Source organism: Bombina bombina, chromosome 9, assembly GCF_027579735.1.
Source record: "Bombina bombina isolate aBomBom1 chromosome 9, aBomBom1.pri, whole genome shotgun sequence".
NCBI classification, from domain to species: Eukaryota; Metazoa; Chordata; class Amphibia; order Anura; family Bombinatoridae; genus Bombina; species Bombina bombina.
The window spans coordinates 125,767,878-125,792,023 of record NC_069507.1 but is presented as its reverse complement, the minus strand read 5'-3'; the positions used below and the strand labels follow the sequence as shown (position 1 = coordinate 125,792,023).

General features: G+C 38.7%; 2 protein-coding genes across 3 annotated transcripts; one reads left to right on the top strand and one right to left on the bottom strand.

The window, feature by feature from the left end:
- The first annotated feature begins 12 nt into the window (after positions 1–12).
- Positions 13–18,878, top strand: AIP (aryl hydrocarbon receptor interacting protein). The gene is made up of 6 exons (XM_053692346.1): positions 13–169; positions 1,348–1,527; positions 2,253–2,441; positions 16,712–16,888; positions 16,971–17,112; positions 17,705–18,878. Exons 1-6 carry the CDS (start codon positions 80–82, stop codon positions 17,905–17,907), a joined length of 981 nt encoding a protein of 326 aa, XP_053548321.1. The 5' UTR covers positions 13–79; the 3' UTR covers positions 17,908–18,878.
- Positions 18,214–23,498, bottom strand: CDK2AP2 (cyclin dependent kinase 2 associated protein 2). Of its 2 annotated transcripts, none has more exons than XM_053692349.1 (4): positions 23,166–23,498; positions 20,843–20,943; positions 18,526–18,661; positions 18,214–18,376 (listed from the first exon to the last, which is right to left on the bottom strand). In XM_053692349.1, coding segments are annotated over exons 1-4 (306 nt in total). In that variant the 5' UTR covers positions 23,167–23,498; the 3' UTR covers positions 18,214–18,308. The 2 variants fall into 2 exon arrangements, with proteins under 2 accessions (XP_053548324.1, XP_053548323.1); XM_053692348.1 differs by having other exon boundaries at positions 22,843–23,481.
- Positions 23,499–24,146: the final 648 nt, after the last annotated feature.

The window sequence follows — 24,146 nt, the reverse complement described above, 5'->3', positions numbered from 1 at the left end:
GCAAATGACGCATGCGTATACAGAGCCTCCGCCTTCTTTTCCGTGCCTTTGCGTTAATTGAAATAAGCTACCGGGGAAGATGGCGGCGGAGGTGATAGCGGAAGGTATTAGGAAGCGACTGGTGACCCCAGGTGGTTCTGTGCAATCGGATTTTCGGGATGGCACCAAGGTAAGCAGTTTGGTTGTCCACAGCGGAGAATGTAATTACCAGACATTTCCGGTCAATCGTTCGTAAAACGGTTTAGTGTATTATTTATAGTTAAACCGTGGATCTACAGCTATTATGACTAGGTTTATACATTGCAGTGTGGTTGTCCTAGCATCACTAGGTAAAACAGCGTTGTAATCTGACACTGTAAGCCTTTTAAGTCTGATGTCATCAGCATGACGTTAAGAGTTTTATAATGTTACTGTGTATTTCTAACATGCAGAATTGTATTACATTGAGAAATGCTTTATCTTATGAGAGGCAGATATACTTTTTTATTCTTTTATTTCAGGCTTGCCAATTTTTTATTGTGAAGAAAATAAGGGGGACTAAGCAATCAACGAATTGTAAAGTAGTTACTAAAATAAGCATAAAAACATTATTTTACAATTTGATGCACTTTGGTACAACACAATTCTTCATACAAACCATCTTCATTCACACAAGAGATATGACTCAGGCAGAGCAGAAAATTAAACTTTTTTTTTTTATATATTCTATTTGCTTTGTTCCTATGGTTATTCTTTGTTGAAGAAATACCTAGGTAGCTGTCTGGTAACACTACATTGCAGATAACAGTGCTGCTATTTAGTGCTCTTGCAAATGGATAACATTCTTGCAATACTGCGGACATATAGAGCTCCAGGCACTCTTCTGAGTTGACGTCACTGCTTTTTAACAAAAGATACCAAGCAAACAAATAATTTCTAATGGAGGTAAATTAGAAAGTTGTTTAAAATTGCATGCTCTATCTGAATCATGGAAGAAGAAAAAACTGGGTTTCATGTCACTTTAATACATTCAATGACTTTCTGCTAATCAGTGAATTATACATCAACTAAATAATACTACAATATTAAATGTTTTAGATTATTTTTCCCCTTTTGTAACAAAACAGAGATTTTTTTTATCTAAGTGTAGATAAATATGGGAGTCTGTAAAAGAAAAGAAAGTTTGGGCAAATAAGGGAGGGTTGCCAACCCTTGTGGAAGATAACATTGCTTTGGCAATATTTAGGTAATAGATTCTATTAAATGTTATAATATGGTTATATCTGCTATTCTATGCACTTTCAAATAAGAACAGTATTACTTTGTAGAATCTGTAGTATTAATAATGAAATGCTTTTTATACAACAGACTACATTTCATTACCGGACTGAGCTGTGTGATGAAAAACGCACTGTAATTGATGACAGCTCAGAAAGGTCTAAACCCATGGAATTGATAATCGGAAAGAAATTCAAGCTGCCCGTTTGGGAAACAGTCATTCGCAGCATGAGACAAGGCGAAATTTCAGAATTTTTGTGTGACACTCCGGTAAGAATGTCTGTTAGTATATTACAGTTTAAGGGAAAATGAAAAGTAGTGTACTGATGAAAAATCTGGACATTTCCACTAGGAATACATTTGGCTCTCTCCTCCTCCTCCCCCCCCCCCCCCTGATGTTTTTCATTGAAAAAAATAGTAACTTTTCTCCTCTAATAAACTAAAGTAATATTTCTCCACCCCTATTAAAACATGACTTTGAAACTAATAATGTAATAAAGTATTATTTACTCACTGCTTGATGAATTCTAATCTAGTAGGTCTTCTAGCATGGGTCAGCAACCTTGGCACCCCAGATGTTTTGGAACTTCTTTTCCCATGATACTCAGCCAGCCTAAAGTGTGTCTAGCATCATGGGAAATGTAGTTCCAAATCTGGGGTGCCAAGGTTGCTGACTTATACTGGAAAGACAGCTCTACAAGCATAAACATTTTTCCCTCCAACATTGCATTTTAAACCACCTCTTTCAAGTTCTTAACCTCTTAAGGACATATGACGGAATTTTTCCGTCATAAAACAATTGAGCAAACTGAAAGCTGTGTCCTTAAAGGGTTAAAACATTTTTATATATATATATATATACACACACAATTTCTTGTTCTTTAACCTATTAAGATTAGGAACAGATTTTATGAACATTGTAAGTGTGAATATGATAGTCCCAGCTGTACTGTTACTTTTTTAAAACTGTGCCTTTTATTGTGCACCACTTTCAGCACGTCATTGAATATCCCCAAGTATCTCGAAGTCTTCGAAGGATTGCAGCAGGAGAAGATCCCCGTGATGGGCAGCGGCACTGCTGTGGTGGTATTGCTCAGCTTCATGACCACTCCTTAGGTTATCCTGACTTGGACCAACTACATAAAGATCCCCAGCCTCTTATCTTTATTATTACCCTAATACAGGTAATATTCCTATTATTTAAAGGGACATTATAGTGAAAAACAGTACATGCTGTAATTTGTTTAAAGCATGTAATTTTATCACTAATGACCCCTGGGGTTGTTAAACTACTGCTTGTGAGCCTGCAGAGAGCTGCTGGCTCTGAGTGGAAATGACCTTTGGCCAAATCGGCAGCGGTATTTGCTTGACCCATCTGTGATTATTGCTGCTGATTGGCCCACTTAAACTTTCTGCTTAGGACCAGTAATTGTCTGCAGAACTCTGTTTAACCTCGTTCCTGGTGTTAACATCTCTAGCTATTTAGACATAACTCCTATGTTACTGGGTGCTTTGACATCTCACTTATACTGCAGCCAGAGGGAGAGAAACCATCTACCTTCATATGGTAAGGGAGCACCGATCCCACTTCCGTTACCATATGAAGACCACCACCAATGTTTGTATCTGCTTGAGGTGGTGGTGTGGCAGGAGGGCGTGGGATTTCTATACTGCAGAAAATATTTTAGAGGGAGGGATCCACAACAGAAAACTTTTTTTTTCAATTAATACATTGGAATATGTATAAACTGTGTACTGGCAGACAGCTGCCAGTACCTAAGATGACTGAAGCCATTAGGAGGGGGAGGGTTAGAGAGCTATATGTGAGGGATCGGGGAAATGGGCGGGTTATTTTACCTCCTCTGAAACCTGGCCTTTTACAGAGGCCCAAGGAAAGGTTTGAAAACCAGTGGCCTAGATCAATGTCTTCGGTTGACTATTAAAAATATATAGTTTTCATAGATATAATTTATATAGATATAAAAAAATTACCCTCTAACAGTAAACCCCCCCCCCTACCCAACCAACCCCCAAAATAAGAAGTCTAAAATAATCCTAAACTCCCCATTGCCCCTAAAGAGACATTTGTATGGGCATTGCCCTTAAAAGGGCATTCAGCTCTTTTACAGCCAAAAAACTAATCTAAAAAATAAAGATTAAGCCCCAAATAGGTACTCACCGTTCCTGAAGTCCGGAGGGGAAGTTCTTCTACCAGGCGGCTCCATCATCTTATATCTTCATCGGGAGTGAAGGATGTGTGGAGCAGTCTTCCTCAATGTGCGGATCCGGAGTGGCGGTTCCTCTTCTTCCGATCTCCGGCGTACACTAAAAATTGAATGGAAGGTACAGCAATCAATTTTGGGGTACCTTGCATTCCTATTGGCTAAAATTTTGAAATCAGCCAATAGTATGTGAGCTACTGAAATCTTTTGGCTTTTCAAATCAGCCAATAAGATTTCAGTAGTTTTCATCCTATTACTGATTTCAACATTTCCGCCAATAGGAATGCTAGTATCTTGCATTCAATCTTCAGTGTACAGCGGACGATCGTATGAAGGAGCCCCCACGCCGCTGAGGATCCGTGCATCAGGGAAGCCAGCTCCGCGCCGCCTTAGTTTCAGATGAAGATAGATGGAGCCGTCTGGAAGAAGACCTCCGCCGAACATCAGGAACGGTGAGTACCTATTTAAGGGTTAGGCTTTTTTTTTTTTTTTTTTTTTTAAGATTTAGGGATTTAATGGGCTTGTTAAAAGGGCATTCAGTTTGTTTTTTTTTTTGTTTTTTTTAGGGCAATGCCCATACAAATGCCCCTTTAGGGGCAATGGGTAGTTTAGGTTTTTTTAGTGTTAGGTTTTTACTTTGGGGGGTGTGGTGGGTGGGTTTTTTTTACTGTTTATCTAAAAGAGCTCTAACTTATGGCAATGCTTTCAAAAAGGCCCTTTTTAAGGGCTATTGATTATTTAGATTAGGGGGTGTTTTTTATTTTCATGGGGATTAGGTTTAATTTTATGTTTGAGAATTTATTTTTTTTCTGTAATTTTAGAGTTTTTTTATTTTTTGTAATTTTAGATACTTTTTTTTGTAATTTGTTAGGTTTTATTTTAAATGTCGGGTTTTTTATTTTAATTGTAACTTACTATTAGGGTTAATTTAGGGGATGTTAGGTTAGGGGGCTTAGTAATTCAATTATTTGCGTTGTGGGGAGGTTGGCGGTTTAGGAGTTAATAGGTTAATTAGGTTTATTGCGATGTGGGGGTTTAGGGGTTAATATTTTAATTAGGGCTGCACGATTAATTGCATGATGCAATTAATTGCAATTTTAAATTGCGGGAGTATGTTTTTTTTTTTTTTTAAATAAAAACGCGTTCTGTTTGATCTCAGTAGCAGCCGATCAATCTATGTCTAAAAGCAGAGCCCAATCAGGAGAGTGAAGAGGAGGGAAAGTCACTTACTTATACTTCCCCTAGGGACGTCTGAAACTTAGGGTATGTACTATGGCTGCACGGTTAATGGTATCATGCGATTTTAAATTGCGGCAGAATGCAAATTTTTTTTATTTTATTACAAAAAAAAAAAAATTCCTCAATGCCGTACAGTCAGACACATCAGAGGATTTTTTTTTTTTTTTTAATCAAAAAAATCGCATACTCCCGCAATCTAAAATCACGATTAATTGCAGCCCTAATTTTAATTGTTATTTTTGTGTTTAATTTGCAGGTTAGGGGTTAATTACTTTATTTAGCAATGTGGGGGTTGGCGGTTTAGGTGTTTAATACTTTGTACGTGCGGTTGTGTTTTTTTTTTTTTTTTTAAAGGCTTTGTTTGCCTACGCTGCATAGAGGTGGATTCTTTTGGCTGCGCGCGCAGCCAACATTCCTTTGAGGATGCGTACGCAACTGGCGACACCGAAGGGCGCGTTACAAATGTGATTATAGTATAGATGAGCAAGAATTCACCAGCATGGAGAGAAATAAATGTAAAGATATGGGGGGGGAGGGAGGTGTTAGCATTATATTGTAAGGATTCACATGCATAACTCTACACTGCTAGATATAAACAGCTCTCAGCTTAAAGGGATATGAAACTCAACTTTTTTTTTTTCTTTCATGATTGAGATAGAACATTCAACTTTCTAATTTACTCTTATTTTTCTTCTCTCTCTCACTTGGTACCTTTACTTGAAAAGCAGGAATGTATCCGCTTAGAAGCCTGCAAATTGTTGGTTTAGCACCTGGGTAGCGCTTGCCGATTGGTGGCTAAATGTAGCCACCAATCAGCAAGTGCTATCTAGGGTCCTGAACCAAAAATGGGCTGGCTCCTAAGCTTACATTCCTGCCTTTTCAAATAAAGATACTAAGAGAATTAATACATTGATACTAGGTGTAGATTAGAAAGTGGCTTAAAATTGCATGCTCTATCTGAATTACAAAAGAAAAATAACTTGGGTTTAATATCCCTTTAAATTTTGCCTTACTAAACCTCTTTTAGGAGCCTCAGAGAACTGATGAAAATGCTTAGATAATCCTGCCAAAGCGGAGAACATTAAATCATCAGGCCCTTAAGTCTGAGGGTTATGTAAAGGGACAGTGTTCACCAAAATTGTTAGTTTAAAAAGAAAGAGAACGCCTTTTATACCCATTTCCCAAGCTTTGCACAACCAACATTGTAATATTAATATACTTTATCACATGTAAACCTCTAAATGTCTGCCTGTTTCTAAGCCACTACAGACAGCCTCTTAGCTAATTGACTTGTATTAGCTTTTTAAAACGAAAGGCTGCTAATTCATGTGAGCCATATAGATAACATTGTGCTCTCTCCAGTGGAGTTGTGCAGAACACAGCACTAATTGGCTACAATGCAAGTAAATAGATAATATAAAAAGCCATCTGAGAAGGAGGCTGACAGAAGAGTCTTAGATACAAGGTAATCAGTCATCAGCAGAAATCTATGTAACAGCCGGCCCATTTTTTGTTCAGAACCTGGGTTGCACTTGCTGATTGGATAGTTACATTTAGCCACCAATAAGCAAGTGCAACTCAGGTTCTAAACCAAAAATGGGCCAGCTGCTAAACATTTCTGCTTTTTAAATAGATACCAAGAGAATAAAATTTGAAAATAAGAGTAAATTAGAAAGTTGCTTAAAGGGACATTATACACTCATTTTTTCTTTGCATAAATGTTTTGTAGATAATCTATTTATATAGCCCATAAAGTTTTTTTTTTAAATTAATGTATAGTTTTGCTTATTTTTAAATAACATTGCTCTGATTTTCAGACTCCTAACCAAGCCCCAAAGTTTTATGTGAATACGCTCGACTACCTACTCCAGCTTGCTCCTGTTTGTGTAAAGGGTCTTTTCATATGCAAAAGAAGGGGGAGGGGGGGAGTGTCTTATTTGCCACTTGCAGTGGGCTTTCCAGCTACCTTTTCAACAGAGGTAAACTGACAGCTTCTAAGTAAGTTTTTAAACAGTTTTATACTGAATTTTTATATCAGTATCTGTGCATATTATTCTTTATAGTAGTGTCTATTACATGCAGTTATATGAAAATGAGTGTATACTGTCCCTTTAAAGGGACAGTCGACACCAGAATTTTTGTTGTTTAAAAAGAAAGATAATCCCTTTATTACCCATTCCCCAGTTTTGCACAACCAACAGTTATATTAATATACTTTTTACCTCTGTAATTATCTTGTATCTAAGCTTCTGCTGACTGCCCCTTATTTCAGTTATTTTGACAGACATGCAGTTTAGCCAATCAGTGCTCAGTCCTAGGTCACTTTACGTGCATGAGCTCAATGTTATCTATATGAAACATGTGAACTAATACCCTCTAGTGGTAAAAATGTATTCAGATTAGAGGCAGTCTTCAAGGTCTAAGAAATTAGCATATGAACCTCCTACTTTTAGCTTTCAACTAAGAATACCAAGAGAACAAAGCAAAATTGGTGATAAAAGTAAATTGGGAAGTTGTTTAAAATTGCATGCCCTATTTAAATCATGAAAGATTTTTTTGGACTTGACTGTCCCTTTAAAATTGCCTGCTCTATCTGAATCATGAAAGAAAAAAAAACATAATTTATGCTTACCTGATAAATTCCTTTCTTCTGTAGTGTGATCAGTCCACGGGTCATCATTACTTCTGGGATATTACTCCTCCCCAACAGGAAGTGCAAGAGGATTCACCCAGCAGAGCTGCATATAGCTCCTCCCCTCTACGTCACTCCCAGTCATTCGACCAAGGACCAACGAGAAAGGAAAAGCCAAGGGTGAAGTGGTGACTGGAGTATAAATTAAAAAATATTTACCTGCCTTAAAAACAGGGCGGGCCGTGGACTGATCACACTACAGAAGAAAGGAATTTATCAGGTAAGCATAAATTATGTTTTCTTCTGTTAAGTGTGATCAGTCCACGGGTCATCATTACTTCTGGGATACCAATACCAAAGCAAAAGTACACGGATGACGGGAGGGATAGGCAGGCTCTTTATACAGAAGGAACCACTGCCTGAAGAACCTTTCTCCCAAAAATAGCCTCCGATGAAGCAAAAGTGTCAAATTTGTAAAATTTGGAAAAAGTATGAAGCGAAGACCAAGTTGCAGCCTTGCAAATCTGTTCAACAGAGGCCTCATTCTTGAAGGCCCAAGTGGAAGCCACAGCTCTAGTAGAATGAGCTGTAATTCTTTCAGGAGGCTGCTGTCCAGCAGTCTCATAAGCTAAACGAATTATGCTACGAAGCCAAAAAGAAAGAGGTAGCGGAAGCTTTTTGACCTCTCCTCTGCCCAGAGTAAATGACAAACAGAGAAGACGTTTGTCGAAATTCCTTAGTTGCCTGTAAGTAAAATTTTAGAGCACGGACTACATCCAGGTTGTGCAGTAGACGTTCCTTCTTTGAAGAAGGATTTGGGCATAAAGAAGGAACAACAATCTCTTGATTGATATTCCTGTTAGTAACTACCTTAGGTAAGAACCCAGGTTTAGTACGCAGGACTACCTTATCCGAATGAAAAATCAAATAAGGAGAATCACAATGTAAGGCTGATAATTCAGAGACTCTTCGAGCCGAGGAAATAGCCATTAAAAATAGAACTTTCCAAGATAACAACTTTATATCAATGGAATGAAGGGGTTCAAACGGAACGCCCTGAAAAACATTAAGAACAAGGTTTAGACTCCATGGTGGAGCAACAGTTTTAAACACAGGCTTAATCCTGGTCAAAGCCTGACAAAAAGCCTGGACGTCAGGAACTTCTGACAGACGTTTGTGTAACAGAATGGACAGAGCTGAGATCTGTCCCTTTAATGAACTAGCAGATAAACCCTTTTCTAAACCTTCTTGTAGAAAAGACAATATCCTAGGAATCCTAACCTTACTCCAAGAGTAACCTTTGGATTCACACCAATATAGGTATTTACGCCATATCTTATGGTAAATCTTTCTGGTAACAGGTTTCCTAGCCTGTATTAAGGTATCAATAACTGACTCAGAAAACCCACGTCTTGATAAAATCAAGCGTTCAATTTCCAAGCAGTCAGCTTCAGAGAAGTTAGATTTTGATGTTTGAAGGGACCCTGTATCAGAAGGTCCTGTTTCAGAGGTAGAGACCAAGGTGGACAGGATGACATGTCCACCAGGTCTGCATACCAAGTCCTGCGTGGCCACGCAGGTGCTATTAGAATCACTGATGCTCTCTCTTGTTTGATTCTGGCAATCAATCGCGGAAGCAACGGGAAGGGTGGAAACACGTAAGCCATCCTGAAGTCCCAAGGTGCTGTCAGAGCATCTATCAGGACTGCTCCTGGATCCCTGGATCTGGACCCGTAACGAGGAAGCTTGGCGTTCTGTCGAGACGCCATGAGATCTATCTCTGGTTTGCCCCAACGTCTGACGACTTAAGAAATCCGCCTCCCAGTTCTCCACTCCCGGGATGTGGATTGCTGACAGGTGGCAAGAGTGAGACTCTGCCCAGAGAATTATCTTTGATACTTCCATCATAGCTAGGGAGCTTCTTGTCCCTCCCTGATGGTTGATGTAAGCTACAGTCGTGATGTTGTCCGACTGAAACCTGATGAACCCCCGAGTTGTCAACTGGGGCCAAGCCAGGAGGGCATTGAGAACTGCTCTCAATTCCAGAATGTTTATTGGCAGGAGACTCTCCTCCTGACTCCATTGTCCCTGAGCCTTCAGAGAATTCCAGACGGCACCCCAACCTAGAAGGCTGGCGTCTGTTGTTACAATTGTCCAGTCTGGTCTGCTGAATAGCATCCCCCTGGACAGATGTGGCCGAGAAAGCCACCATAGAAGAGAATTTCTGGTCTCTTGATCCAGATTCAGAGAAGGGGATAAGTCTGAGTAATCCCCATTCCACTGACTTAGCATGCACAGTTGCAGTGGTCTGAGGTGTAAGCGTGCAAAGGGTACTATGTCCATTGCCGCTACCATTAAGCCGATTCCCTCCATGCATTGAGCCACTGACGGGTGTTGAATGGAATGAAGGGTGCGGCAAGCACTTTGAAGTCTTGTTAGCCTGTCCTCTGTCAGGTAAATCTTCATTTCTACAGAATCTATAAGAGTCCCCAGGAAGGGAACTCTTGTGAGTGGAACGAGTGAACTTTTCTTTTCGTTCACCTTCCATCCATGTGAACTTAGAAATGCCAGCACTAACTCTGTATGAGACTTGGCAGTTTGAAAGCTTGAAGCTTGTATCAGAATGTCGTCTAGGTATGGAGCTACCGAGATTCCCCGCGGTCTTAGTACCGCCAGAAGAGCACCCAGAACCTTTGTGAAGATTCTTGGAGCTGTAGCCAATCCGAATGGAAGAGCCACAAACTGGTAATGCCTGTCTAGGAAGGCAAACCTTAGGTACCGATAATGATCTTTGTGAATCGGTATGTGAAGGTAAGTATCTTTTAAATCTACAGTGGTCATGTACTGACCCTCTTGGATCATAGGTAAAATTGTCCGAATAGTCTCCATCTTGAACGATGGAACTCTTAGGAATTTGTTTAGGATCTTTAAGTCCAGGATTGGTCTGAAAGTTCCCTCTTTTTTGGGAACCACAAACAGATTTGAGTAAAACCCCTGTCCCTGTTCCGATCGTGGAACTGGATGGATTACTCCCATTAACAAGAGCTCTTGTACGCAGCGTAGAAACGCCTCTTTCTTTGTCTGGATTGTTGACAATCTTGACAGATGAAATCTCTCTCTTGGAGGAGAGTATTTGAAGTCCAGAAGGTATCCCTGAGATATTATCTCTAGCGCCCAGGGATCCTGAACATCTCTTGCCCAAGCCTGGGCGAAGAGAGAAAGTCTGCCCCCCACTAGATCCGATCCCGGATCGGGGGCCCTCAATTCATGCTGTCTTAGGGGCAGCAGCAGGTTTCCTAGTCTGCTTGCCCTTGTTCCAGGACTGGTTAGGTTTCCAGCCTTGTCTGTAGCGAGCAACAGCTCCTTCCTGTTTTGGTGCAGAGGAAGTTGATGCTGCTCCAGCTTTGAAATTACGAAAGGAACGAAAATTAGACTGTCTAGTCTTGGCTTTGTCCTGAGGCAGGGCATGGCCTTTACCTCCTGTAATGTCAGCGATAATCTCTTTCAACCCGGGCCCGAATAAGGTCTGCCCTTTGAAAGGTATATTAAGCAATTTAGACTTAGAAGTAACATCAGCTGACCAGGATTTTAGCCACAGCGCCCTGCGTGCCTGAATGGCGAATCCTGAATTCTTCGCCGTAAGTTTAGTAAGATGTACTACGGCCTCCGAAATGAATGAATTAGCTAGTTTAAGGACTCTAAGCCTGTCCGTAATGTCGTCCAGAGTAGCTGAACCAATGTTCTCTTCCAGAGACTCAATCCAGAATGCCGCTGCAGCCGTGATCGGCGCAATGCATGCAAGGGGTTGCAATATAAAACCTTGTTGAACAAACATTTTCTTAAGGTAACCCTCTAACTTTTTATCCATTGGATCTGAAAAAGCACAGCTATCCTCCACCGGGATAGTGGTACGCTTAGCTAAGGTAGAAACTGCTCCCTCCACCTTAGGGACCGTTTGCCATAAGTCCCTTGTGGTGGCGTCTATTGGAAACATTTTTCTAAATATCGGAGGGGGTGAGAACGGCACACCGGGTCTATCCCACTCCTTAGTAACAATTTCAGTAAGTCTCTTAGGTATAGGAAAAACCTCAGTACTCGTCGGTACCGCAAAATATTTATCCAACTTTCTCTGGTATTGCAACTGTGTTACAATCATTCAGAGCCGCTAACACCTCCCCTAGTAATACACGGAGGTTTTCCAGTTTAAATTTAAAATTTGAAATATCTGAATCCAGTCTGTTTGGATCAGAACCGTCACCCACAGAATGAAGTTCTCCGTCCTCATGTTCTGCCACCTGTGACGCAGTGTCTGACATGGCCCTAATATTATCAGCGCACTCTGTTCTCACCCCAGAGTGATCACGCTTACCTCTTAGTTCTGGTAATTTAGCCAAAACCTCAGTCATAACAGTAGCCATATCCTGTAATGTGATTTGTAATGGCCGCCCAGATGTACTCGGCGCTACAATATCACGCACCTCCCTCTGAGCGGGAGATGTAGGTACTGACACGTGAGGCGAGTTAGTCGGCATAACTCTCCCCTCGTTGTTTGGTGAAATTTGTTCAATTTGTACAGATTGACTTTTATTTAAAGTAGCATCAATACAGTTAGTACATAAATTTCTATTGGGCTCCACTTTGGCATTGCAACAAATGACACAGGTATCATCCTCTGAATCAGACATGTTTAACACACTAGCAAATAAACTTGCAACTTGGAAATACAATTCAATTAGAATAATATTAAAACGTACTGTGCCTTTAAGAAGCACAGAAGATCTATGACAGTTGAAAATTAATAAATTGAAACAGTTATAGCCTCAATCCTTGTAAACAACACAACTTTAGCAAAGTTTTAATCCCATTAGCAAAGATAACAAATTCTGAAAGCAGGAAACAAATTACAGAATAAACGTTTTTTATCTCAGTCAAACTATAATTCTCACAGCTCTGCTGAGAGAAATTACCTCCCTCAAAATAAGTTTTGAAGACCCCTGAGCTCTGTAGAGATGAACCGGATCATGCAGGGAATACAATGAGTTGCTGACTGAAATATTTGATGCAGTAAAAGCGCCAAAAAACGGCCCCTCCCCCTCACACACAGCAGTGAGGGAGAACAGAAACTGTCAGAAAAACAGATTAAGCAACTGCCAAGTGGAAAAATAGTGCCCAAACATTTATTCACTCAGTACCTCAGTAAATGAAAACGATTTTACATTCCAGCAAAAACGTTAAACATAATCTCTAGTTATTAAACAGCTTTATGTATTTCTTACAGTGTAATTCTAGTGAAGTACCATTCCCCAGAATACTGAAGTGTAAAGTATACATACATGACATTATATCGGTATGGCAGGATTTTCTCATCAATTCCATTGTCAGAAAATAAAAACTGCTACATACCTCTATGCAGATTAATCTGCCCGCTGTCCCCTGATCTGAAGTTTACCTCTCCTCAGATGGCCGAGAAACAGCAATATGATCTTAACTACTCCGGCTAAAATCATAACAAAAACTCTGGTAGATTCTTCTTCAAACTCTGCCAGAGAGATAACACACTCCGGTGCTATTTTAAAATAACAAACTTTTGATTGAAGATATAAAACTAAGTATAATCACCATAGTCCTCTCACACATCCTATCTAGTCGTTGGGTGCAAGAGAATGACGTAGAGGGGAGGAGCTATATGCAGCTCTGCTGGGTGAATCCTCTTGCACTTCCTGTTGGGGAGGAGTAATATCCCAGAAGTAATGATGACCCGTGGACTGATCACACTTAACAGAAGAAATTGGGTTTACTATCTCTTTAACCCCTTAACGACCGACATGCAGGGTATGTCCTCTAAAAAAATACACTTAACGACTGAGGATGTCCCCTGTACGTCGTCTGTCTTGGAAAGCGGTGGAAGCGATCCTGATCGCTTCCAGCCGCTTTCCGGTTATTGCAGTGATGCCTCAATATCAAGCCATCCGATGCAGAGAGCCACTCTGCACCGGACATCGATGGCCGGTATCATTAGTGGGTGGGCGGCCATCGATGGGCAGGGGGGGGGGGGGGTGCACGGAGCGGGTGGGAACCACTACACTACAGAAAAAAAAAATATTAAGAAGTGGGAGAAAGGGGTGTGGCAAAACGGTATATAATGTGTGGGTACAGTAAATGAGTAAGAGGAAAATTACAGCTAAACACAAACACCGCAAAAATGTAAAAGTAGCCTCACATACCAACGTTGTCATATAAGCTGCAGGTAGATAGATAAAAAAAAAACATTTTTGTGGATCGAATACTCTAAAATCATTGCCTGACACAAACTTAAAGGGGCAATACACTTTAAAATTGTTTTTCCATTAATGTATTTTCTATGACTTGTTATACCAACTGCAGAGTATAAAATGAATGAGAAATTGCATTTTCAGATATATATATATATATATATATATACACACGTTGGTTTTGTGATTTTTGAACCATAGCCTATTGAAATGGTTAGCTTGCAGGTAATAACTATGTTATCACTTTGTATACACACTTGCCTCCTTGTCTTATATTTGTCAGTAAACCAAAGTTCAATACTTAGAGAGAACAATGGAAAATTAACATTTCATTACTTAACTATCATGCACCCCCTTGAGAGTGTGATTTCTTCTGCTGGCTGTGATCACGTAGGCTTGTCAATAGCCTAGACTTCAGTATAGAAACTTTCAATATAGGTGGAGATACCATAGGCTAAATCAGCTATTTCAAACACCAAAATAGGGATAAACAATTAATACACTACAGCAGGTCAAATGGATCATTGGGAACAATTTAAAGAGGAGAACATGTTTGGGTAAACTGTCCCTTTTTAAAGAGACATTGACCTTGTAATAACAGTATTTCTCTAAAGTATTGCATCAAGTATGTGGAATCTTATGAATGCATTAACTTTTTTTTTCCTTCAATGGCAAAACTACACCCTCTACTTGTCTTATTTCAAGAAGCCAATCCTGCTTTCTTACGGGAGTAAACCCAGCTAGCCACTGTCATTTTTGTAGCAAAAGTTCAATAGTTTGCAGTTCCTTATCTAAGCGTCTCTGCTAAGGCTAATTATGGACAACTAGGGTGCGATGCCTCCTCACCTACTCGTGTTGGCTCCTGAGCATAAAATGTCATAAAAAGTAGTTAGTGTATATATAAAACTCCTAACATAGTTAAAGGAACAAACCCCAAAAATGTCTTTAATTCATTACATACAATGTCAAACAAATTTCCAATTTACTTCTATTATCAAATGTTCTTTGTTTTCTTGTTATCCTTGGTTAAATAGGCAGAAATGAAAGTTCAGGGGTGTGCATGTGTCTGCAGTACTTTTTGGCAGCAGTTTTGAAACAGTTATATATTAACACGAGCACTAGGTGGCAGCACTATTTCCGGTCATGTAGTGCTCCAGACAAGTTCATTTATCTAGATATCTCTTCAACAAAGAATGAAGCAAATTTGATAATAGAAAGGAATTTGAAAATTGTATTCTCTATCTGAATGAAAGAGTTTCATATCACACCCTGAATTATAAATGACTCCCCCCCCCCCGAAAATTCTCAACTTACATTTCACGGGCCTCCTATATCATGTGCCACCAATTAGTCATACGCATACATTGTGAACCTTGCACTTGCTCAGCGTGCATATCAAATTACTGCACAATTTAAACATGAAATTAAATTGGAAAGTCTCTTAAAACTGCATGCTCTGTTTAAATTTAAAGGGCCACTGTAAGTAAATATTTTCTATGCCTGTTACTAACTACCTACCCCAAATACGCTTTTTATCAATAGCATTTCATTAACATATCTCTACCGTATATCAGAAATCTTGTCTGCAAATTTAATTGATTTCCAAACCCACTCCGTGGGTATCCTTTGCTCTGTACCAATCCGTTTACAATACCTAGGTTTCAAAATGGCGCTTTAAACAAAAAGTTATTGGTTTAAGTATTTTGAACATGCAGTGCTGAAAATAGTGGGCAGGATAACGTGACATCATCACCGAATAAAAGATATAACTTTTAGAACGTTATGAAACTTTGTTTTGGAGAAAATATAGGTCACTAGGTTTTAATTAATGTTTATTAACTTTAATATGTTAGTAGTTTAGCTTAAAAATTATAACAGAAAGTAATCCTTTAAGGGACAGTCTAAACCAGAAATTTTTATTGTTTTAAAAGATAAATAATGCCTTTACTAACAATTCCCCAAGCTTTGCACAACCAGCATTGCTATATTAAAGGGTCATGAAACCCAAAATGTACTTCTATTATCAAATGTGCTTCATTCTCTTGGTATCATTTGTTGAAGGAGCAGCAGTGCACTGGTTTCTAACTGAACACATGGGTAAGCCAATGATAATTGGTGTATATATATATATATATATATACATACACATATATACACACAGCCACCCATCAGCAGCGCAAACCAAGGCTCTTTGCTGCTCCTGAGCATTCCTAGATAAACCTTTCAGCAAAGAACAAGATAAGGAAGCAGATTAAATAGAAGTAAACTGGAAAGTTGTTTAAAATTGTATACTGTCTAAATCATAAATGTCTGATGACTTTAATATACTTTAACATTTAAACCTCTAAATTTCTGCCCGTATCCAAGCCACTATATTCAGCCCATCACTTTTTTTTTTTAAGCTTTTCACAACAGGAGACTGCTAGTTCATGTAGACCATATAGATACCATTGTGCTCTCTCCCATGGAGTTGTGCCTGAAACCACTAGTTCACTAAAATGCAAGTCAATAGATAATAGCCATGTGATAAGTGGCAGTCTGCAGAGGCTTAGATACAAGGTAATTACAGAAGTAAAAAGAATTAATATAACAGCGTTGGTTATGCAAAACTGGGGCATGGGTAATAAAGGGACACTGAACCCAAATTTTTTTCTTTTGTGATTCAGAGCATGACATTTTAGGCAACTTTTGAATTTACTCCTATTATCAAATTTTCTTCATTCTCTTGGTATCTTTATTTGAAATGCAAGAATGTAAGTTTAGATGCAAGCCCATGTTTAGTGAACAACCTGGGTTGCCCTTGCCGATTGGTGGATAAATGCACCCATCAATAAAAAAAAAGTGCTGTCCAGAGTTCTGAACAAAAAAAAGCTTAGATGCCTTTTTTCAAATAAAGATAGCAAGAGAACAAAGAACTTAATAGGAGTAAATTAGGACGTTGCTTAAAATTGCATGCTCTATCTGAATCATGAAAGAAAACATTTGGGTTCAGTGTTCCTTTAACTTTTTAAACAATACATTTTTTGGAGTTGACTGCCCTTTAATGCAATGTTGAATTATCCTTCTATAAAAATGTTCTTTTGCTGTAGATCCAAGAGCCAGGCTCATACAGACAGGATGCTTGGGCTATGACTGATGAGGAAAAGTTGTTAGCTGTGCCTGTCCTCCATCAAGAAGGAAACCAGCTGTATAAAGATGGAAAGACTATTGAGGCAGCAGCCAAATATTATGAAGCCATTGCCTGCTTGAAATCTCTTCAGATGAAGGTAAACAAGACACCCAACCAATTTACAATCCTGCTTCTCCCCATTTCAATTCTAATTTCTGTATATTTTTGGTGCCTCATAGGAGCAGCCAGGCTCTCCTGATTGGATTGATCTAGATCTAAAAATTACACCACTGCTACTGAATTATTGTCAGTGTAAACTGCTCGAGGGGGAATACTATACAGTGCTTGAGCACTGTTCATCTATACTAAACAAGTACTCAGGTATGTTTCATATATATATATATATATATATATAATTTCATATAAACACTAGTCACCTGCTGTTTTCCACAATGATAAAGTATTTGTAAACTAGGGCATAGCACAAACATTTTACAGATTGATTTACATTTCTAGATTACCCCACTTACCATAGAGTAGCTAAATTATCTTGGAAGAAATAATGAAAAAACTATAAAGAGCATTTTCAGGTTTTTAAAACATCCATGGAGTCAAGGTTTAGCAAGACCATTTCATGCTACGTTCACTATCCCTACACACACTGGGGTAAGGTCAGCATGTGCAGAAGTGTAGATTAGTTCACCACATATCAGAAAATTAGCAACCCCTAGACCATGGCTGCCACTCCTCCAAGCAAAACATTTACATTTGTGCAGTAATTTTAGCGTCTTTTGTATAACAGATGCCTACCTAATTTTTCAGATTAAAACTTTTAGATACAGTAAACTCATTAAATTTTTAATCATCTATCCAGTTGTCATTTGGTAAATATTTGTAAAAAGGTCTAGAAACTGGCTTTAAAATGGTTAGATTTTGTCCTATTAATGAAACCCTTTTTCTTTTCTCCCTAAAGATAATGTAAAAGCATTATTTAAGCGAGGACGTGCTCATGCTGCAGTATGGAATGCATCAGAAGCAGAGAAAGACTTCTCTCGAGCTGTATCCCTTGATCCATCCCTTGCACCCCTTGTTGCCAAGGAACTAAAACATTTGGAAGTACGTCTACAGGAGAAGGACCGTGAGGACAAGGACCGATTCCGTGGAATTTTCAAGTGACTAAAGGGCAGGTCCCACTTATTTAAGGAGACATTTTCTATATAGGTCATACTCCATTTTGTATGAGAAAGCAATTTTGTTTTTGGATGTCAGTGCCACCATCTTGTGTTTCAGGATTCTTGCCGATAATGCATTGGCCAGTTATCTCTTTGAAACTTTAGCCTATAACTGGTCAGATTTTACAATGAATGTTCCTAACAGTGAAGGTTAGGTGCAGAGACTTGTTTATATCACTGCATATCTTCCAGTAAACACATCACACTGCAGTTTTCTCAACCTCTTACCTGTCAGTGTGCAGCCTCACGCTTGTCAGCAAGAGTAAAACTTTATTTATATATACATATATAAAAGAAAGGAAAATGCAAAGTGTTAAGAATGAAAGTACAAAGCCCCAGTAGGTGTCACGTGCGTGCATTACGTTCTGTTTCTGCAAGACATTCTCTCACAAGAGCCCGGGCATGAATTATACCTAGAAGAAACATAAGAAAATTAAGAGAAAAGGTAGGTAATAACATGGCATAAGCCTGTTGCCACGAGTCATATTGCCAGAGAAAATAGGTTTATTGCGTTACAGAAACGATTACATCAACCTATCCTCTGCAGATTATGGTTTCTCACCTCTCTTTAATCTCTCCATTGCACTTTTACTTCCTGCATAAGTAGGTCTGATCTCTCTTCCCATTTCTTCAATAACAGACAGCAGGTCACTATATGTCCCCTGTGAAACGGCCTGTGAGACTGCAGGCTTCACTCCCTGTTAGAATAGTAGACACTAAGAATATGGATAGCTTTGCTCTTAACTAAATCGTAATCTCTTACTGGCAACATTTGGTATTTGTATGTCTAGAGTTCTGTACATGAGTAAACTGTATAAAAAATAAAAGCTTAAAGTAAATTGTGACTCCTGCTGTACAATCAATACCATACAGAAATGACTAAGTCAAGCCTCAATAAATTTGTTTAAAATCTAAGAGCCAGCAATTTTTGTGCATCCCTAATAAAAAATAATACCCAGACAAATGTATGTACAAATGTATATGATTTTAGGCATGGGGGGGGGGGCACCTGGATTTGTCAAGCCCTGATCTAAGAAACGATGTAGCGTCAAGGAAACCAAAATACAACTTCATAAACAGGGACTGAGTAACGTTTAATTAGAAATTCTAGCACAAACCATTCTGGCGTTGAATCGTTTGCTAAGTAGCCTGGCATATTTACTTCTGATTTAAAATAAATACATTTGATATGCCAATCTCAGAGCACTGCAAGATACTGATTTGTGCATACATTTACATTCCATACAAGTATGCACTTTTTTGTTTGTCAGCATTTGTTTCACTAAAGAATGGTGAATATGTCTGGTGTCTGTGGCATTAGTTGCCAGATTATCAGAGTAAGAGTGCAACACACATACCTATGTAGAGATGTGTTGCACTTTTACATAAATCCAGCACTAAAACGCCACAAAAAGCAGCCATGTTTGACGTTTTCACACAGATAATGCACATTTAAAAAGTTGGTAACATACAAACAGAATTCTTGCATTAGCTATAAAACAAAATGCAACAGAATGCATGTTTTCAACTCTGAACGAGACTACACTGAGGTTTTGTATGTAAAATAAACAGAACGGATTGGATTCTTGCCTTGTTTACTCTCAAATATATAAATACATAGGGACAAAGTCAGATTTAAACTTTCATGATTCAGACATTTTAAACATTCCAATTTAAGTTATAAAAATGGCTTTGTTCTCTAGTCGTTTGTTGAAAAGCATACCTATTCTCAATGCATTGCTGGGTGCTAGCTGGTGATTGATGGCTACACACATGCTCCTTGCCTTTGGCTCACAGGATGTCTTCAGCTAGCTCCCAGTAGTGCATCATTGCTCCTTCAACAAAAGGATACCAATAGAATGATGCAAATTTATTAGAAGTAAATTGCAAAGTTGTTTAAACTTTTATGCTCTGAATCATGGGTTTCATGTTCCTGTATTAAAAATTTTTGGTGGAAGGTGTGGCGATTTAGAAATAGGTAAAAACTTAGCGTAATAGAAGATCAAGGGGTAAACTTACCATCCCCTGCATTCAAAGAGGTTTGCAAGTAGTGAAAATGTCCACCTGCTTGCGATTGCTTCATTGCACAAGAGGATTCTTGTGAAAGTTGTCCCCTGCTTTGGCACAACCAATTACGCTACAGCAGGGAATCTCAATCACACCAAATGAGCGAGTGTCGGGTGATTGATCTCACCACTTCTTAAAGGGACAGTCTAGTCAAAATTAAACTTTCATGATTCAGATAGGGCATGTCATTTTAAACAACTTTCCCCATTTACTTTGATCATCAAATTCTTTGTTCTCTTGGTATTCTTTATTGAAAGCCAAGTAGTCATATGCCAATTTCTAAGCCCTTGAAGGCCGACTGATATCAGGGGATTTTGACAGTTTTCACAGCTACAGGAGGGCGTTAGTTCATCTGTGCCATAGACAACATTGGGCTCACACACATGGAGTTACCTAGGAGTCAGCACTGATGGCCTAAAATGCATGTCTGTCAATAGAACTAAAATAAGGGGACAGTCTGCAGAGGCTTAGATACAAGGTAATCACAGGTAAAAAGTAGATTAATATAAGTGTTGGTTATTTAAAACTGGAGAATAGGTAATAAAGGGATTATCTATCTTTTTAAACAAAAATTCTGGAGTAGACTGTCCCTTTAAATATTTGGCAGTATGCTCGCTTATGTGAACCTGCTCCACAAAGCTGGAAAAGCTGCGGACACAGCTTAGTAAATCTAACCCAAAAATGGCACAATTTACCAACAATGTAATATTTTTAAAAACAAGCAGTGATTTCTCATGCCAAAATATGAAACTAATCCAGAAAGTAAACCTGACAAATTACAGCGTTCAACATAAAATCATAAACATTCTCACATGTATGAAACCCATTGATGGAGGTCCAAAGTCACTGAAGATGGGGCGAAAGGCTGATACATTAACAGTACCTGCAGGGGATGAAACTGCTGCTCCTGGCACTGTAAACCAACAAAAAGAGTTAGCCGTATAAACAATTAATGGTATTTCTACATATGAAACAACAATACTTAAAGGGACAGTCAACCCAAATTTTCAAAAAGGTAATTCCTATAAACTTGCTAATGGATTCTTATTTTGCACTATAGCCTAATTTAGTAGCCTAAATCGTTTCTAAGCATTAGTACTTACGTTTTTCTTTTGTGGCTGTTTAAAATACCCGCCTGCCCCCTCCCATATTTCGTCATCAGGATCCACATTGTCCAGCTCTTAACTGCTAATTCTCGTCCTCCCGCGCTTGCGCAGTGCGTCACTATCGCTGTAGGGGGAAGGTTTTAAAACCTTCCCCTCTACAGCATTAGCAGCGCACTGTGCATGCGCAAAACACAGGAGTGTGGACGGATGAGAATTAGCAGTTAGAGCTTGACAATGAAGATCCTGATGACGAAATATGGGAGGGGGCAGGCGGGCATTTTAAAAAGCCACAAAAGAAAAAAGTACTAATGCTTAGAAATTATTTAGGCTACTAAATTAGGCTATAGTGCAAAATAAGAATCATTAGCAAGTTTATAGGAATTACCCATTTGAAAATTTGGGTTGACTGTCCCTTGAAAAGTGAATGTCAAGTTTGATGAATCAGTGCCCGGTTTTTAAAAAACAGGGGCACTTTCATTCAAACGTTACATTTCACTTTTTTTGTTAAAATACTTACCTTTTAATCTTGAAAGCCTCACCAGCGCTTCCCTCGCAAGCCTCCTCATTTGTCAAACATGACAAATCCGGCTTCCTCCAATCATGGCGTTGCCTCAGGCAATGATTCCCCTGGGGGGGAAGCCGTGGTTGGAGGATGCCGTATTAGTCATTGCGGATGTATGAAGTGACAAGCGACAGGAGGGGGAATCTCTGGAACAGCTTAAGGTAAGTATTTTAACAAAACAAGTGAAATGTAAAGTTTGATGAATGAAAGTGACCCTGTTTTTAATAGGGTTTTTAAAAAACGGGCACTGATTCATCAAACTTGACATTCACTTTAAAGGGACATTAATAAACACTAAATAATGCTAGATAGAATGATGCATTCAAAGAAAATATTAATCTGAGAATAACGTAGATGTATTTTTAAAATTTTCCATAGCTGTTTAAATATTGACAAAGTAAAGTTTTAGTGCCTATAAAAGAATGGGAGCTGCCATGTTGTAACTTAAGTTACCTTCTCTGCTGTGGCCAATTGGGGACATCTAGAAATAGGTCACTAGAGAGTGCAGCCAATGGCTGTGTGGAACAGAACAGTGTTCTATCTGCACTTCCATTTCTAACAGGAACTGAAAAGCTCATAATTTCAGAATGGAATCACAAGAAAAGGGGACAAAATAAATAATGAAAGTATATCGCAGACTATATATATATATATATATATATATATATATACACACATACACACACACACAATGTATTTTATATTACCATCTCAAAGTGTTTAATGTCCCTTTAATAAACAAGTTATAACGCACACTTGACCAACATAGAAGTTACCCAAAACAGGGTTTATCTGTATCATGAATGAAGTAGAACTGCATACGTTTTAGACCTAATAAAGGGCGTTAAACAAACCATTGCTATACCTTAAGATCATACTAGCTACAATGATTTACCCGCTTCACGAACTAATGTACTGCAGTCAATAAAGAAATGTTTAACAAGAGAAATGATACATGCAAATCCAGAGTGTACCAGTAGCTCCATCGTTAATCCAAATCTCACTATTTAAACGGTGTGTATATATATGGTGAAAATAAAGTTTCTAACGGAAACATCTGGAATTCTATACACGACGTACAGCGCTTACATTACACAGTTACTGTAAACCAACATGCACAATATAAAGATAAAACAATAATTACCGGGGGTGACCGGAGTGCCAGGGGCGCTGTTGCTTCCTGAAGGAGCAGGGGCAATAGGTTTATATGACATCCTTTAGTGTGAATGGTTCTCAACTAGGTATTAGCAGCTTTCTAGAAAGCCGTCTCGTACTTGTACAGAAGACTCTTACACCCCTGAGTTTTTCTCAGCTGATTCCTTTTCTCTCAATCAGTTTATGATGAGAATGTCCGTAACTTCAGCTAATATAACAGTTTCTCAGACTTGGCTATTTACACTAAAGCTTCCTTCTTATTGCTTTAAATTTTACACCAGGAGACTTAAAACTATCTGCAACACTCCGTACTTTTCCTCACTTTAGCCCTTGCAGTCTGCTGGCGTCCCCAGGATACGAGATAATGGCGACAGCGCCACTTTTCTTTAACCTCAGTTCACCCGGCATCTGCGGCCCCACGCAAAAACGTCATTACGCAGCAATTGAGGTCACGCCCCGTGAACTGTCGTGGACTACTAGTAGTTTTAGGAAATAATTACGCGCGGTTACCATTAACGATAACGGTAGTTCACCTTTATTCCCTAGTAGAACACCTTTCGCCTTACAGTATCACGGAGTAAAGACGGGATTTAGATATTTAATTATTAACAAGTGATGGTGATGCACTATTTTATTATGCAATACTGTATTTTTCAAATAATTCTGTATACGCTGGCTATGAATATGTAGCTTGTATTAACTCTTTTACTACTTAATTGTTTCTCTTCATTTCACTTAAACATCACAGACGGTCACCACTGTAAATTATCAGCTGCTTGGAAAACTTTTTCAAAATTAATAGATCATATTTGCTAACATTTTAAGACGGGTCTAGCTGCAGCCTGGAGTTCCACTCTAGACAGGAAACATGTGACCTCCACTCAAAGCTTTTTTTTTTTTTTTGTCTTTTTTTTTTTTTTTTTTTAATCAACTTTAATGTAACAAACAACCTATAGACCATCATTCTGAAAACAAAACATTTTGCAGCTTTCTTGTTCTTAAAGGGACACTGTACCCACATTTTTTTTCGTGATTCAGATTGAGCATGAAATTTTAAGCAACTTTCTAATTTACTCCTATTATCAAATTTTCTTCATTCTCTTGGTATCTTTATTTGAAATGCACGAATGTGAGTTTAGATGCCGGCCCATTTTTGGTGAACAACCTGGATTGTCCTTGCTGATTGGTGGATAAATTCATCCACCAATAAAAAAGTGCTGTCCAGAGTACTGAAACCAAAAAAAGCTTAGATGCCTTCTTTTTCAAATAAAGATAGCAAGAGAATGAAGAAAA